Here is an 18,043-nt window from a genome sequence, read left to right as displayed (position 1 = left end):
TAGACTCACCTCTCCACACCACTGTGACAGCTGTATCCACAAAACCCAGAAGATCGCGGAGCTGGAGCAGTGCATTTCCAACCTCTACTGGATCAGGGATGAAGAGGCGCGGCTTGACTCCGTTGTTGCCTCAGGTCCCGGTCCCCCTGGCAATCCTGCGGATCTGGACTCAACCATCCCAGAATTTGGTCCCGGCTCCATGGATACAGCAGATCCCAACCCCGCTGGCTTGGCCCCAGCTGAGCGGTCAGCCTCAGCTCCTCAGCTCCGAGCTGATGATCCAGCCGCCACAGCGACATCCAGGCCGGCCTCCTCAGTTCCAGCCCCACATCCTCCGGCGGAGGACCCGTGGCGGCTGCTGGGGGCCAAGCCTAAATGGGCGAGCAGCAGTGCAACTTTAGCTACTTTCACCTTCAGTCCAAATCCGAGGTTCAGAACTAACAACTCCACTACCAACCAAGAGCCATGGTCCACAGTACATGGAAAAAAGCGAGTGAGGTCCAGCCCGATACATGCTCCACCTTGTGAGCTCCAACTGGAGAACAGATATAACATCTTGAGTGTTGAGGAATTCCCTGTTGAGGAATTCCCTCTGCTGCAAACTGTCCATTCTCCTCCCGTTTGCCCTTCGACTGATTCACTGCCAGCAGCCCAGGGGGTTGGGGGGGTCTGTTTCGGGACCCCCGTTCAGGTCCACGACCTCCTCCTCCAGGCGCAGGATCGTGAAGGAGGCTGCTCTCAGGGCAAGACGCTCCGGCGGTCTTCCATGCCGTGAAGGGTCGTGTGAGCCCCCAGCCACCGCTGAGGTTGTGACCTCTGCACACACTCCGCAAACAGTCCCCACAGAGCAGCGGCGCTCGCCCCCTCGTCCTCAGCCACTGTTCCCCCCAACCACCGCGATAGTGGGTTAATCCATAACCAGGAACATTCGCTTTTTTAATTCCACCGCCCACTGTTTTCCAGGAGCCACTGTCACTAAAATCAGAGATAAACTCCCGGACCTACTGCAATCATTTCCACACTCCATTAAACGTCTGATCTTGCACATCGGAACCAACGACGTGGTCCGGGGTCAGTCTGAGCTGCTAAAGAGCGATTTTAACAGTCTGTTTTCTGCCTTAAAAAACTGCGGGATGTCAATCTTCATCAGCGGCCCTCTTCCCACACTCGGCCTCGGCACAGAGCGGTTCAGTCGGCTCCTTCAACTCCAGTCTTGGCTCCGAACCGCTTGCAATATCCATGGGTTTTATTTCATAGACAATTTTAACTTATTTTGGAACTGCCCCTCCTTTTATCGATATGACGGACTTCACTCGAGCAAGTTAGGAAGCCGCGTGTTAGCAACCAACATACAGCATACCGTACACACAACACCACTCACACATGCATGACTGTTTACGTGCCACACCCCCTCCTCAGTGCCTGCCTCTTCTTCTACGGAGCATTCTGTAGACATTGCCTCCTGCAGCTCCCCCTACAGGCTCCAGCTGCCACTAACCTCTACAGACAATCCCTCCTGCTTTCCTATTGCCCCAACTACTGGGCTAGTCTCTACTGTACCACAAACTCCCACCTTCATACCCGTAGTAATGAACAACAGACATCACAAATGTCAAAACCACACAACCCACAAATTCCGGTATCTGCAACCACTGTCACAATCATCTGTCTGCAAAGCTGGTCCCAAGTCTCTTGCTGGCATTGTTGAATGCTCGCTCGATCAATAACAAATCATTCACGCTGAATGATTTTTTCATTGCTAGAGAGATTTAGATTTCATGTTTTTCACCAAGACCTGGCAAAGGGGTGAAGATTATGTGTCCATGAAGGAGCTATGCCTGCCTGATTGCGCATTCATATGTGCCCCAAGGACCACTGGCCGCGGTGGTGGCCTTGCTTTGTTGTACAAAGACAGTTTCTCCTCGAGGAGAGTGAATTGTGGAACTTTTACCTCATTTGAACTGCTTATTTCTAAAGTTGGCTGCTCTAACCCGTTTTATTGTATTTTAATTTATCGCCCTCCTGGTATTAATGGCGCCTTTCTGGCTGAATTCAGTGACTTTTTGGCCTCCATCACTAAATTTCAAAGAATTTTAATGCTTGGGGATTTTAATGTGCCTGTAAATGACACCACAAACTCCTTTGCTAATAATTTTATAAATCTCACCGAATCACCGAGCTGCCCGTCACTGATCACAACTGCATCCTGTTTAATTTGTCTATTATTTCTGATTGTTCAACCAGCAAGCGTACAAAACTCACCCGTATGTTAAATAACCTCTCGGCTGAGAAATTCTCATTCGCTTTTAACAGTGTGGTGCAGCCTGTTAGTATTAATGTTGACGTTGACTCCCAAGTTTTAACTTTTAACTCACACTGCTCTGCTATTCTTGATAAGATTGCTCCTTTAAAGCCTTGAACTATCCCCGCAGCTAATCCCACTCCCTGGCTCAACGACGACATTCGCTGCCTTCGTCGTAAATGTCGGAGAGCTGAGCGCTTGTGGAAATCAACCAAGCTTCATGTACATCGTCTTTATTTTAAAGAACTGTTAGCTGAATTCAATTCTGTTGTTAGGGTGGCCAGAGCCTCTTATTTTAAAAATCTCATCATCTCCAACAAGAGAAATCCCAGGGTCATTTTTGACACTATAAGTAGCATTACTGGTGCGCAACCGCCTGCTCTACCTGTGTCCTCTGATGAGGACTGTAGCAATTTTTTAATGTTTTTTTGTGAATAAGGTTGCCAGTGTCAAGGCCAGTATAACACCCTCCTCCTCCTCACTTCCTGATCCTCCCAAACAAGTCAATTATTGACAATTTCTCACCTGTCTCCTTACAAGACTTAGCAGATCTTGTGTGCATTATGAAGATCTCTTCTAGTTCGCTGGATATCCTGCCCACAACTTAGCTGAAAAATGTTTTCAGCACTATTGGTCCATCTCTGCCCTCCATAATCAATAGCTCACTGGTTTCTGGTCGTGTCCCGTCCCATTTCAAGCAAGCAGTTGTTCAGCCGCTTCTCAAAAAGCCCAATCTGGACCCCGCTGTTCTTAGTAACTACCGGCCTATTTCCAAGTTGCCCTTTGTATCTAAGATTCTAGAAAAAGCAGTTGCAAACCAGTTAGTGACAGCGTTGAACAGTTACAATATCTTAGATAAATTTCAGTCCGGTTATCGTCAGTTACATTCCACAGAAACTGCTCTTCTCAGGGTCTCCAATGACATCATGATGGCCTCCGTTGCCGGTAAATCTATCCTGGTTCTGCTTGATCTCAGTGCAGCCTTTGACACTGTTGATCACCACATCCTTTTAGACAGGCTGAGGGACAGGGTAGGCATCTCAGAGACCGCCCTTCATTGGTTTAAATCCTATCTGTCTGATCGATCCTTTTCTGTGGCTGTTGGCCCTCATAAATCAGAGTTTGCCCCCCTTTCTTGTGGGGTGCCCCAAGGTTCAGTGCTTGGGCCTATCGTCTTTACGCTATACATGCTCCCTTTCAGAGATGTCATCAGCAATTTTGAAGGTATCTCATACCATATGTATGCAGATGACCTCCAGTTATATTTTTCTTTTAACCCTGATAGGACCGATGGAATTGACTCACTGTATGATTGTATGAATGTAATTAAGGACTGGATGGCTTCTAACTCCCTTCAGTTGAACGCAGCTAAAACTGAGATTTTAATTATTGCACCTGACGCCTCAGCATCTAAAGTGGCCAGCTGCTTAGGGTCCCTCAGTGCAAATGTGCGCCCTAAGTTGAGACACCTTGGGGTCACATTTGATCAGGCCATGCTCTTCGATGACCACATCAAAACTGTCACTCGCTCCTGCTTTTTCCACCTCAAAAACATTTCCAAACTCAGATCCATGTTAACTTATTCGGAGCTAGAAATGATCATGCATGCTTTTATTTCACCCACATCACTCCAGTCCTGGCATCCCTGCACTGGCTCCCTGTTAATTTCAGGATCCAGCACAAAATTCTAACCATCACTTACAGAGCCCTCCATGGTCAAGCACCTGCATACTTGACAGATCTGGTGTCCTTTCACTGTCCTGTCAGGTCACTGCGGTCCGCTGAAGGCCACCTACTTACTGTCCCTCACACAAGATTAAAGATGAAAGGTGATAGAGCTTTTAAGGCTGTTGCACCAAAATGGTGGAATGCACTACCTCATGAGCTGAGAGCGGCCTCTTCCGTGGACAGTTTTAAAAAGCAGTTAAAAACACATCTGTTTAGGCATGCGTTCCATTAATTGCCCATTGTATCATCTCTGTATTTCGCTGCACTTTACTTTTTATTTGTTTTTGAGTATTTTGCATTGTTTCTGTTATTGTATTTTTTGTATTTTATCTTGTGAAGCACTTTGTGAGTCCTCTCTGTGAGAAGTGCTATATAAATAACATTTACTTACTTACTTACTTTAGTACAGCTTTTGAGTATCTGTACTTTACTTGAGTATATTTTTTTTTTGAAACTTACTACTTTGACTTCACTACATTATCAAGTAGTGACAAGGGTCATACTTTGGACTCCTCTACATTTCTATGAATGCTCTTGTTACGCGTTACATTTGCTTTGAAGTCAGTGGATGATTTTTTCTTTCTTTTGTAAAATGCAGAAGATTATAAACTGTGATCATGCAGTTCTGTGTGTGGTTTGTTTGTCAAAGTGATGTTCCTGTACCTCTACCTCATGCATGTGCTCCTCACTACTTTAACTCTTGTAATAATTTGACTCAGCAACTTTCATTTGTATTGGAATAATATTGAAGTAATATCGGATCAGGAGTATATACTTGGACTCAAATAGAGCTGTGTACTTTGTCCACCACTGCTAAGAAGACACCACTTCCCAAGTAAATGTCTGTCAGATATCCAACTTAAAACTAACTTCACCTCTGCACGGCGGCTGAGTCTGGCTTGACTGCAGTGTTTTGGATATTTGGAATGGACTGGACTGTGGAACAAGAGATTATATTTTGAAATTGGAGCATGTGCAGGTGGCGTACTTGTGATGTGTACAGTTTGCTTGGTCACTAAAAATTGATGTTCGCATTGGGGCCTCTGAAGACTCTTGCAGGCATTGGTGGAGGACAACACAATATTATCACCAATACTGTAGAGAATTCCAATAATAGGCCTCACGGGAGGGAAGCTGGCGTCCCAAGAAGACAGTTTCCTCATCCTGTCAGCACTTAGGAACTGTAGGCAGTCTTCTACAGATTTGCAGTCAAGGTTTGCAAGATAATGTCTCTGCCCAGACAATCTGAAACAGACTGCACACAGCCAATCTCTGGTCTAATAGGGCTGCCAGGAGGCCTGCCATGACTGCCCTTCACTGTCAGGCCTGTTTGCGCTGCTGTTGGCAACATGTGCACTGGAACCTGAACATGTGGAGGAACGTTATGTTTAGCAATGAGTCCAGATTCTGCCTATAGCAGTTGGATCGTAGGATCAAAGTGTAGAGAAGATGCGGAGAACGCTTCGCTGATTGCTGCACCGAGGCAGTGTCATGGTGTGGGCTGACATGTCCCTTACTGGAAAAATGAGGCTTGTCGTTATTGGAGGCAATCTCAATGCAGAGAGATATCGAGCCAGTGGCAATCCCATATCTCCACAGTCTGAGACCAGACTCTATCATCCAAGATGACAATGCTCGCCCCCACAGAGCGGGGTTTATCAGAGACTACCTCCAGAATTTGGGAGTGGAGAGGATGGAATGGTCTGCCAGCAGTCCTGACCTCAACCCCACTGAACACTTGTGGGATCAGCTTAGGCGTGTTGTTCGTGCCAGAGTGACCAACACAACCATGTTGGCTGACCTGCGACAAATGCTGGCTGAAGAATGGGATGCCATCCCACAGCAGTGTGTGACCAGGATGGTGACCAGCATGAGGAGGAGGTGCCAGGCTGTTGTGGCTGTGCATGGTTCTTCCACACGCTACTCTTTGTTAAATGAATAAATTGTTAAATTGCCAATATGTCTTGTTTCTTCAGACTTCATTCATCCAATCCACCAAACGGATTGGATGAGTGGGCGGCTGTGGTCACTCAATAATAAAGTTAGGATACCAGACAGTCCAGTGACGTTGCTGTGACGTTCCGGGTTTTCCTTGGCGCCCTGATTGTCAGCCGGGAGGGGGCCCCGCCCCAGCAGGGCTCCCTACACTTTGCAGTCCGATCCGTGGATCCAGTGCCAGGACCTCCGCGCAGCCATCTGCCGCTGTCAGAGGAGAACAGTAAAATCAGTGCCCAGCCCGTCCCGCTGCCAGCAAATTCAAAGCCAATCTGGCCTCTAAGTTAGCCACTTCCCTTCAAATGATAATGTGAATGCCCATCAATCCAATCAGGCTGCCACTGCTACTGCTCTGCCGTCACCCAGGCCCAATGCCCTCAACACATAGGAAAAATAGGACTCAGCACACATTCTGCCAATACAGAGGGACTCACACACACCAAGTGAGGAGAATGATTACTTTCCTTTTTGTGAAGAATTGTGAGCGTTGATACAACAGAGTCTGGAGATCCGCACCACCAAGCCAGGGAGTCAGCACTGTGAGGGGAAGCGTGAGTCCGGTCGTGATCTGGGGAGACAGCAGCCACAGCAGGAGGAGATGACAGCAACCTGTCCACAGTCCAGCGTGCCTGTAGGAATCTGGCGTCTTCCTTATAGGGAGTGGGAGAACAACCAGTGATTGCAATCACTGATGTGATGAGGCTCAGGTGTGTCCGTCTGCAGCAACATGTGCCTTTGTTTACAGTTTATGATTGCAGGTAAAACAGTCCAACACTTCCACAGCACACAACAATAAACACCATAATATCCATCGCTTTGGTAGTGCACAGCGATAATAACCATCAATATCAAAAGTGTCCATCACTTTATAGCACACAGCAATAACAAACATCAAACCATTTAAATAACAAAATATGGAGTTACCTGATCATACCAATAAAAACCAGAAGTCAGTGTTTTGCATACTATGACATTACCTCATTACTAGTGACACAGATGGAAGTCTGCACCTCTCTCATCGTCCACAGAACAGGGTTGCAGGTAACCATTTTTAGACAAAAATAAAACAGGCTGCAGTGAGAGTATCTCCGTGGGATATTAAAAAATAGCTGGTTTGTGCATTCGGTCCTTCTCAGGCAAGCTCAGGGGTTTAGTGTTGCTCTCTGAGTGAGGATTAGAATATATGCCATTTACATAACCAGCGAGCGAACAGTGGTTAGATGAGCCACCGAACTGAACTGTACCCTACTGTACTGCTCGGTGGAAACGGGGCTTTAGGTAATGATACAATATCATTGGGATATCAAATATATTGCGATATGCTGAGTATTGTGTTAAAATTTGCATACTAACTTTAACTATTATTATTGTAGCAAAATGTGATGCAAAGCAGACAGACTGCACATGTGACAACACTTTACATGCAGGTATCCCGCTCACTCAATGTCAACACCCAGGTTAGAAGCGTTGTCTCAGCCCCGGCTCCAGAACCATTGTTTTGATCAGTCTGCCCCACCCCTGGCCGAGACATCACGGCTGCAACCCCCCTCATCCTCACCTTCACCTTCCCCCCCACCTACACTCCTGGCACACTGCTTCGACACCTCCCCCGCTCCCCCGGACATCTCACCACCCCCCACCCCTCCACCCATCTCATCACCTCCACCCCCAGCACAAAGCCCCCCCTGCTCCAGCTTGTCCTTCACTACCTGTCAGGTGAGAGATCAGCTGAGGAGGATAAAGACGAGGAAGGCTGCGGGTCCAGACGGCATCAGCTCCAGGCTCCTGAAGTCCTGCGCAGACCAACTGTGTGGGATAGTTGAAACCATCTTCAACCTGAGCGTGAGGCTGGGGAGAGTACCACAGCTGTGGAAGACATCCTGCATGGTACCAGTGCCCAAGACTCCGCACCCCAAGGACTTCAGCAGCTTCAGACCGGTGGCATTAACATCACACCTCATGAAGACTCTGGAGCGCCTGGTCCTGTCTCGTCTCCGCCCAGCAGTAGGCCCTTCAATGGACCCGCTGCAGTTTGCCTACCAGCCTGGCATTTGGGTGGACGACGCCATCATCTTCCTCCTGCACAGAGCTCTTTCTCACCTGGAGAAGCCCGGAAGCTCTGTGAGAATCATGTTCTTTGACTTCTCCAGCGCTTTCAACACCATACAGCCTGCGCTTCTGAGGGACAAACTGGAGCACAGAGGGGTGGCTAATCACCTCACATCCTGGATCCTGGACTACCTCACGGACCGGCCGCAGTATGTCAGGACCCAGGATTGTGTATCGGACTTGGTTGTCTGCAGTACGGGGGTCCCACAGGGGACGGTGCTGGCACCGTTCCTCTTCACCCTCTACACTGCAGACTTTTCATACCACACCCCCACCTGTCATCTGCAGAAGTTCTCTGATGACTCTGCCATAGTCGGCCTCATCACAGATGGGGATGACAGGGAGTACAGAGAACTGAACCAGGACTTTGTGGACTGGTGTCTGAGGCACCACCTTCAGATCAACGCGGGGAAAACCAAAGAGCTGGTGGTGGATTTCCGCAGGCGCAGACTCCTCCCCCCAACACCGGTGAACATCCCGGGAAAGGACATTGAGATGGTGACATCTTATAAGTACCTGGGTGTTCAGCTTAACAATAAACTGGACTGGACTGATCACATAACAGCACTATACAGGAAAGGTCAAAGCAGACTTAACTCCTGAGGCGGCTCTTTTGGTCTTTTGGAGTGCAGGGGGCGCTCCTGAAGACCTTCTTTGACACTGTGGTGGCATCAGCAATCTTTTACGGAGTGGTCTGCTGGGGGAGCAGCGTCTCGGCTGCAGATAGGAAGAGACTGGACAAGCTGATCAAGATGGCCAGCTCTGTCCTGGGATGCTCTCTGGACTCTGTGCAGGTGGTGGGAGAAAGGAGGACTAATGACTCCCATCCTCTGCAGGAGGAGATAAAAGCTCTGGGGAGCTCTCTCAGCGATAGACTGATTCACCCAAAGTGTGTGAAGGAACGCTATCGCAGGTCCTTCCTGCCTGCTGCTGTCAGGCTTCACAACCAGCACTGCTCACAGTAAACTGCACCATGGACACTCTATGGACACTACGGACTCTTATAAACACCACTATAAGCATTGCTGTCCCCCATGTTGTTTATTTGCACATTCAATATTCACTTTGCACTAAATATGTTAACTTTAATCCATTGCTCACTTTTTATCACTGCTCATTATTATTACTGTTATTATTTATTGCTTTTTTCTGTATTTTGTACTTTGTACTTTGTACTTTTTTGCATGCCTAGTGTTTTTAAGTTTTTTAAGTTTTTAAATATTGACATCTTTAATCTGACTCTTTCTCCTGACTGCTGTAACACTGGAATTTCTCAATTATGGGATCAGTAAAGGTGTATCTTATCTTATCTTATCTTATATTGTAAGGGGGGCATGTGATGATCACAGGGGGGCAGCGTTGCATTTCCCACAGATCTGCACATACATAACTGCCAAAATAGACAAATGGCAATTGTCTATTATTACCGGGACAAGCACAAATTTCACTTCATATGCACATGAAAACCAGTTGTACAACTGACACACACTGCAAACACTCAAAATCATACCAAGAATATTTGTCTCATTTCTAGTCAAAATGTCTCATTTCTAGTCAAAACAAATTTTACACTTAAAATAAGACTCATCACCTTAAATGTAACTTGTTTTTAGACATTTTTCACTTGTTTCAAGCAAATTTTCACTTGAAAGAAGTAGAAAAATCTGCCAGTGGATCAAGATTTATTTTCTTGTTACAAGCAAACAAAAAAACATTTGATCCACTGGCAGATTTTCTACTTCTTTCAAGTGAAAATTAGCTTGAAAGGCACTCTGGTGTGACTTTCGTGTACTGCTCTAGTATGAAGAATGTGAGACAGCAGTCACCAGTTCTCTGCTAGATATTGTGCCATTATAGTCACATATAAATCCACTGACTTTGAAGTCCAGGTTTCACAAGTTTATGTCGCCCTTCCTGTTGTTGTCAAAGATTCCACAACTTTATGTTCAATAATCTCATTGTAGCTGTGTATGGCTTTTGCAGTTAGGCACATATGTATAAAAAAGGGTACAATTTTGCAATTTGCACCGCAGCACAGTTAAGGGTGCATTTCACCCTGTGTGGGTACTTTAAGAATTTCATGGTTTCTTTGTGTCTTATTTTGACAGGTTTAGCAGCCACAAAAGCCACGGCATCCTTTTTTTTTTCCATTTTTCCTGGCAGTATTGCACAATAGATGAATGGACAATGAAGCTCATGCTCATAATGGGTGGTTGGCAATAACACTGTTATTCAATGTCTGAGCATGCCTTTTGTTACTTCTGACAAAGTTGCATCGTATTTGCGCTGTCACATGGCCAAAATATCTAGTGGTGTGAGTAGGTTTGTGTGGTAAAAAAGTAAAAACATATTTATTAATTTCAAAACCTGTCCTATGCTTTGGAAATCATTTGACAACTTAACACTTCTAATCTTATCTGCCAAATCACATCAGATGAGGTACTTCCTTGTTACTTTTCCTTACTGCTATGATATTGTAACATCTGGCTGTTAAGACAAATCAGAACATTTTACAAAATGGATGAACTGTGAGTAAGGCTTCATGCAATGATTGATGTGACTCATACCCATCCTCTTACCTGTGACTTTCTCATTTTAGATCTGTGAATCCAGGCTCCAGCCCTATCCATGCAGGCATAGCTACTGTCCCTGGGGCAGTCCCAGAAGATGAGTCCGCATCACTTACGTCTAAAACAGATGGCAGCTATTTGAAGCAATCACATGCAGGAGTTGCATCAAGCGGTGGCACTCTTCAAACATGCCCAGGGCATGCAGGACCAGGCAGTGACGCAGCTGAACTTCCAGACTTCAGGGCCCAAAACCGACGTTTACTGCCCAACTTAAAGAATCCTCTGCATGTCATTGATGGGCCTGAGCAGCGCTACTTCATCGGCATCATTGACATTTTCACAGTTTACAGTTTTAAGAAGAGGCTGGAGCATTTGTGGAAGACGTTGAGACATCCAGGCCGATCCTTCTCCACTGTCAGTCCACAGACTTACTGCCTCAGATTATGTAACTGGGTACAGGATCATACCAAATAGAACCTGCATCAAGTGGTGGAAACTTATCACCAGCTCTCACTGAGCATGTCTTAACAACTAAATGGCCAACCAAAGTCCTCACACATGCATTGACATGGAACAAATTTATCTCCATCTATGGCATCATATTTGTGCCTCATGTAAACACTCAGAGCACTGAAAAATATTTGATGCAAGCAAAATACATTGAGACTGATAGTTTGCGATTGAATTTTGCAAAAACAAAAAATGCCTCTGACTTCAGTTCTCCTCTTGGCTAAAATTGCAACACATTGCGACACTTTTACCAGTTGAAAGACCTGGAGAACTTGAGAGCATGTAGACTGTAGCAGGGATGTTGAGAGAGGGTTTAAGAGGGCATAGAGCAGGTAAAGAGGGGTAATGAGTGAAACTAAGCAAGATAAAGACTATTATTTAAGTTAATGTGGAAAATGGGAAACAAACAATTACACTGAGCACAGAAAACATTTTTGTTTGCTTAATTGGGATTTAGGGGCATCTATGGGCAGAGATTGTATTAAATATTCATAACTGTTTTAATTAGTTTATAATCACCTGAAAATAAGAACTGTTGTGATTTTGTTACCTTAGAATGAGCCATTTATATCTCCATATGGAGTGGGCCCTCTTCCATGGAGTCCACCATGTTGTTCTACAGTAACACAGGATGGACAAACCAAACACTGGCTCGAGATAGACACATTTGCGTTTTTCGCTTTGTGAAAGTGAACCTCCACATCACTGGTGACCAAGACAGAAAACAATTAATATAAAGGGATTCTTTGCCGCTGTGCAGATGAATAGTGTTTTGCTACCCCACGTGCTGCTGCCAACACCCGTACCTCCACTGTCAGATGCGAGGGAAGCCAAAGAAGGTTCGTCTTCACACTCTATGACACACAACTGGTTGAATATTGGCAAAGCTTCCCTGCTTCCCTTCACTGGTTCCCTTAGGGACTTGGGTTTGGAACCGGAGGGTTGCCTGTTCAAGTCCCCGTCCAGACCAAATATGGAGTGTGGACTGGTAGCTGGAGAGGTGCCAGTTTTCAGGGTCTGATTTTGGTTTTGGAAAGGGGTCTAAACTTAGATCTCCTTCCAACCTCTCCAGGTAACAAGTATCATTAAAAAACCTGACAGCACTCACTAATAAGTATAATACTTTTAATATAGTGGATTGCAAAGCAGCAGTCAAACGGTCAGTCGGGCAGTCAGGCGTCCGTTTGACTGCTGCTGGGCCTGTTGTCTTGGAACTGGAAATCAATGCTGAAATAGCCTACATTAACACTGTGGCTCTGACTTCCGTATTGTATGACAGTTCCTGCTATTTCTGCTATTGTTTTGACTTTGGTTACAAGTTTCCTGGAGATCTCTGAAAAATCCCCTTCAGCAGTTACCACTGACCAACTGGAAAATAGCATGTGAAGGATAGTTCATCTCTCCTTGAAGGCAGTTTCCACTCTTGACACTGGATCAGATGATCTCCCTATGCATGGCCAAACTATTTCCACAAAAACTTATCTAAACCTGACTGGAATGGTAGCTGACCAAATTCTACTGTTTGTGTGGATTCATTCCCCATTGTACCAATGAAGGCCTCCCCCTGATGGCTTTGCCCATCTCTGACTGTAACACCTGTCATCTACTCTACCTGAATAACCTTACATTCATGAACTGTGCACAGTTCCACCTGTGATGAGACCCTCGTCCTGCAAAACACCTATAAGCAAATGTTAAACATGCTCTTATGTCCCTACTGCCATCCCTCTTAGGATAGTTCCCTGACCAATGGTGTGTCAGAGGCACTGGAGGTGGTTTTCTCCAAAACCAAGAAAGTTTTCTAGAATTTAGACTTCAGATTATTGTCCCCAGCCAACAGCATTTGTTACACTAGACACTTATTTCAATAGGTTGAACACTGCTGCTTCTTTCTGCCCCATATTTGCTTGAAAAGGAATGCACTGGAGATGTGGACTAAAAGCATATGAATACCTCTCTAAGGGTTGGAGCAGAGTCTGCAGTCTAGGCTATGCAGTCCCAGTAATTTGAGTTGCTAATCATTGATGATGATTGATGTTGAATGTTGTACTTATGTGCCAGATTACAACACTCAGCATATCCTCATAGAACGGTTTGTATGATATCCTACGGAAATGCAGACCCAACAATTTGTATGATATCCTACCAAGTAGCGCCCTATGAATGAAGTTATATCCTTAACATACAATTATATAATTAACACAAAGTTACAGAGGTTAGGTTTAGGTCAGTAAAGTTACTGTGGAAAGGTTTAGGAAAAGAAGCATGGTGAAGACGTACCGTCAAATGACTCAAAGTTCATACGGTTCTGAACACACATCACATAGGGAAAGTCCTGAGGGAAAGTCCACAATTTCATGACCCATCCACCACCTCAACTTGCCTCCTTACAAGACTGCTCAGGACTGCTTCCTTGTTTACTCCCGTCAGTGCACTGGTCATGAGATCACAGCCGTTTAAAATATGTGGGATATGTGCGAATTTGGGTGCATTACTTCTACTACTACTACTACTACTACTACTACTACTACTATTACATTCATAGCCTGCAATCCTAGCCTCTCTGGTATTATTGATATCGGCCATTGGGGCACAAATATTGCTCATTATGTTTTTGTTGGAATAATTGGTTTTATTTTCTTTGCTATTGCTATTATTATTACTTGTATCAGATCAATGTATGAGACTGATATGTGATTACTGATAAGATGACCACTAAAATGATAGTTCAGTGAGAATCTCTTACAGGTCTAACTACTCACTAACCTATCTCCACTGCACAGTGAATAAAAACTCATCTGAACCAGCCACAGAATTGGACATAAAGATCAGCATTCAGAACAAGGTTTTATACTTTTACGTCAAAGCTAACCCAAAACAGTGGGTTGTTGGCTGAGCTTATCAAGAGGTCTGAGTAAAACTAAATAGTTCTCAGTAAACCTAGGACAGGGTTAATAACAATACAGTCTGATTCAATCTCCCCTAATCCCTTCAGGACCTTAGAGAAAGTCTCTCTGGATGACAAAAAATGAAGAATTACACACAGGGATTTGTTAATCACTGTAAAATAGTCTTGTCTCGGCACAGAAGAAATGTCATACAGAACAGCAGGAACTTTATCAGTGAACAGGAATGACAATAATACACTATAAAACTGAAACTATGGGGTAATATATTTTCTCTTGAGTAGCCCTATCTAGAGCCTAGTCTGCCTCATTCAATGGTACTTGTAAAGTCTTATTATATTCCAAAAAGGGGGTCCAGACTATCCGTTAAGAGTGTATCTGTTTTCTTAAGTTTGAGGAAATGCATAGAGTCACTAATCCATCTTGTGAATTTAGGAGGTGCTTGTTCATTATGATGGTGGCCTTTAACATAGATGTTAATTCATATATTTTTTTAGACAGAGCTAAGAGAGCTTGTGGGACATAGTGAACTCACCACCCACACACAGCGGGCAATAGAAACAACACTGATACTAAGAGCTCTAATGTCATTAGTAACATAGTATTTATATGGGAGGGGAGGGGTTATGTTAAGGATGGCCCCAGTGTGTCATGGAGTATGCCCACCCAAAAAAAACCTTGACACAGAAATGATGAAAAATAGTTTAACAGTCTAACTCCATGGTTCAGGGTTACACAGTTTAGTCTTTGAATAGTCAGTTTATTTCTCTGAATAGGGTATGTTTGGAAATATTCATTCCAGGTGCTGGAGTGCACTCTGATACAAACTGGACCATTGGTAAATTTGGAGCGCTGTTGGAATGTACCATTTGGCAATCCGCTGTACCACACTCTCGGAGTAGCAGAGCGCACTCCAGCAGGGTGAAGTTAATGTGTGATTAACTTAACTGTTCGTTAATTCATGTCGAAATAGAACACTCTGTTTCTTTGACCAACAGGGCTCTCATTTTAGTGAATTTATGAAGGCACCATGTCAGGACACTCACTGTCTGCACACGTGAGTGATACTTGAATAAGTAAACCCAAACCAATGGGACCAGACTAGCCAACCCATATGCTCTCACTGGAGAGCTGAATGGATGATTTGACAGGATTGTTGAAGGTGGGATGGCTGGCTTTGTGGTCTTTTTTCACTGTTACAGTCATTAGCGGCAGTAGCTCAGTCCATAGGGACTTGGGTTGGTTGGGAACTGGAGGCTCGACTGTTCAAGTCCAGACCAAATATGGAGTGTGGACTGGTAGCTGAGAGAGGTGCCAATTCACCTGGGCACTGCCGAGGTGCCCTTGAGCAAGGCACTGAACCCCCCCCAACCACTCGGGGCACCTGTCCATGGGCAGCCCCCTCACTCTGACATCTCTCCACTTAGTGCATGTATAGGTCCTGTTTGTACATGTGCGTATTTCGGACCTGTGTGTAATTGATAACGGATTGAAAAAATTGAATTTCCCCTCAGGGGGATTAATAGAGTATATAAAAAAAAGTTAATTAAAATTAAATTAAAAAGCAGAAGCAGCACGTGTAGACATTCAGTAGGCTATACCTTTTGTAGCTAACTAGCTAACCCTACACTTTTCAGGGTCTGATTTTGGTTTTGGAAAGGGGTCTAAACTTAAACCAGTGAGAGCCAACCCATATGCTCTCACTGGTTGATAACTATACCAATTTACCAGTTTCCTCTGTATTGTTTTGATATCTCACATTAGCAAATACGTAGTCTCTATATACAGACTCTACAGAGTCTGTAGGCAAACCCTGGAGATCTTGCCTCTGGAAGAAGAGCGGAAGAGCCCTGGTTTCCGGTTGTAGGCTGTTTGTATTCCACGTGATATTGACCAATCACGTTTGAGCCGGCTGCAGTTATTGCCAGGTTAAACGGTCTGTGCGGTGAACTAATGAGGCGGAACATAATTGGCATCACTGCAAACTCTGAATCCATCGCAATGGTTCAGCATATTTACTTATATCGGAAATGGAAATTCTCCTCCCCCGCCCAATCAAACTGGAATGCCAAAAAATCGGGGGTCCGCCCCCAGAGGCTGTATCGCCGTCTGTGGGAAGTCAGACGCCGAATACAGACAAAGGGTTCCGAGAATGGCAAATATGCAAAAAAGTTAGTGTTACAGAGAAATCCAATATTCCTCTTTATACCTTCCCAATTTCTCATTAGGTGGACAGGATAACCCTTAATACACTAAATGTTATTCATCCCTATAACAACAAATAAGTGTGTGCTGCACATAAGAGCATTTTTGATGACCACCTCCATCTAGTCCTTTCGTCTTATTGCATTTAACCATAGTTGTCTTCATTTTTGTTGACGAGCAGTGGTGGCTGATATGTGATAAAAATTAAAATTTTGAGCCATGACTCTTCTATTCTGGCAACCAACAACACAACAACATGACATTTTAATTTTGCTTTTCCCAAACTTAAACAAGCCCATTCTAGCCAGACCTTAATTCCTGTTTTGTACAAAAAACAAAAGACCAAATTGTAAGTTTTCATACATTTACAGTTTACAGTAAAAATCAATGAAATTTCTTGTATTGAAAACATACTGAACCGTGACACCCCTGTATCATATCAAACCTAAGTGTGAAATTTGTGAACTGTTATGCCCACTATGTAGTTATTAACAGCTCATTCTAAGGTAATGAAAACACAACAATTCTTATTTTCAGGTGATTATATGCTAAAGAAAACACTTAATACGTTCCATTTTTGTCAATATATCCCTCTAAATCGTACACACTGGACCTTAAATTTGAAGTTATGACTGTCTAGGATGAACAGAAAGATGAGTGTTTGAAACATGTCACCAGTCCAGATGGTTCATGTTCCAACATGAAATGAAGTCAACCTGCAGTCTTTTTATTATGTTTTAATTTTTCCCAAATGTGTGCACTGGAAAGGCAATAATTACAATGTTGTCTGGTAATGTTTTTATTGCCAGAAATCTCCAGGTCAGCTTTTATTTGCTTACCATTTCTTGATTTGTAACCTTTTGTGTGTTGATTATACAGTTTAACTGGTTATAACTGTAAAGACTTGTGCTTTCACTTTATCTTGGAAAAAAATTGCAATTTTTATTATTTATTATTTTTGACATGATCTCATGGTCAAACCTGCATTCTCCTCTGTAATGCAGCAGTGCCTCTTTAGAATATGATACTTACCATTAATCCACCTTTAGCCTGGGAATATTATGAAAATAACAAAAACAAACTTAGTTTAAAACTGTTATTATGTTTGCTTCACTGACAAGTAAGATGTATATGCTGATGTATGAATGTCTAAATACAAAGATAAAACTGTAATACTACTCTTTCTTTGCGATTTAACATTAATGTAATAGATGGTTTTACCTTATGTCTGTGCATACTGGGAAAGGTATGTGCTGTAACCTTTGCCTAATGGATAAATGATGTGTAGGAGCTAAGCTTGTTGTCTGGTGTGCTTTTCCTGTGGTATTTTAACACCTCACACTTAAAGCAAATCCTCTGATGAGACAACCTGACACCGGATGTTCACTGTTAAGGTTAATTCACCGTGGGCAATTCCCCGACAAGGGAGGTGCCTTTTGTACTTAATGATTATCTCAAACAAGAAAGATTAAGTACTCCAGCAGCTACACAGTATGAGACTTTTGTATATCCTGCTTTGACTAAACAACCCATGGGAAGCCTATTTCTGTCTGAAAATACATGTATAATGTCTGAGATTGAACCCAAATGCAGCACTCAAGTTACAGTTGGTAATGACTTTTATTGATATACAGAATAATCAGGAACTTGAACTTTACTGGGAAACAGATGATGTAGATAGGTCAGAGGCAGGCAGGGTTGGTAACAGGAGATCATGC

General features: G+C 44.0%; 1 protein-coding gene across 1 annotated transcript in view; it reads left to right on the top strand.

Moving 5' to 3' along the window:
• pip5kl1 (phosphatidylinositol-4-phosphate 5-kinase-like 1) overlaps nt 1–17,620 on the top strand; it is a 62,635-nt gene extending 45,015 nt beyond the window's left edge. Inside the window, exon 9 of the mRNA XM_033646512.2 lies at nt 10,734–17,620. Within this exon, the coding sequence (XP_033502403.2) occupies nt 10,734–11,178 (445 nt within the window). The 3' untranslated portion in view covers nt 11,179–17,620. The remainder of the gene's footprint in view (nt 1–10,733) is intronic.
• The last annotated feature ends 423 nt before the right edge of the window (nt 17,621–18,043 follow it).

The sequence above is a fragment of the Epinephelus lanceolatus genome, chromosome 19, assembly GCF_041903045.1.
Source record: "Epinephelus lanceolatus isolate andai-2023 chromosome 19, ASM4190304v1, whole genome shotgun sequence".
NCBI lineage: Eukaryota > Metazoa > Chordata > Actinopteri > Perciformes > Serranidae > Epinephelus > Epinephelus lanceolatus.
Note: the sequence above shows the minus strand (reverse complement) of the source record. Positions and strands in the feature narration are given on the sequence as shown.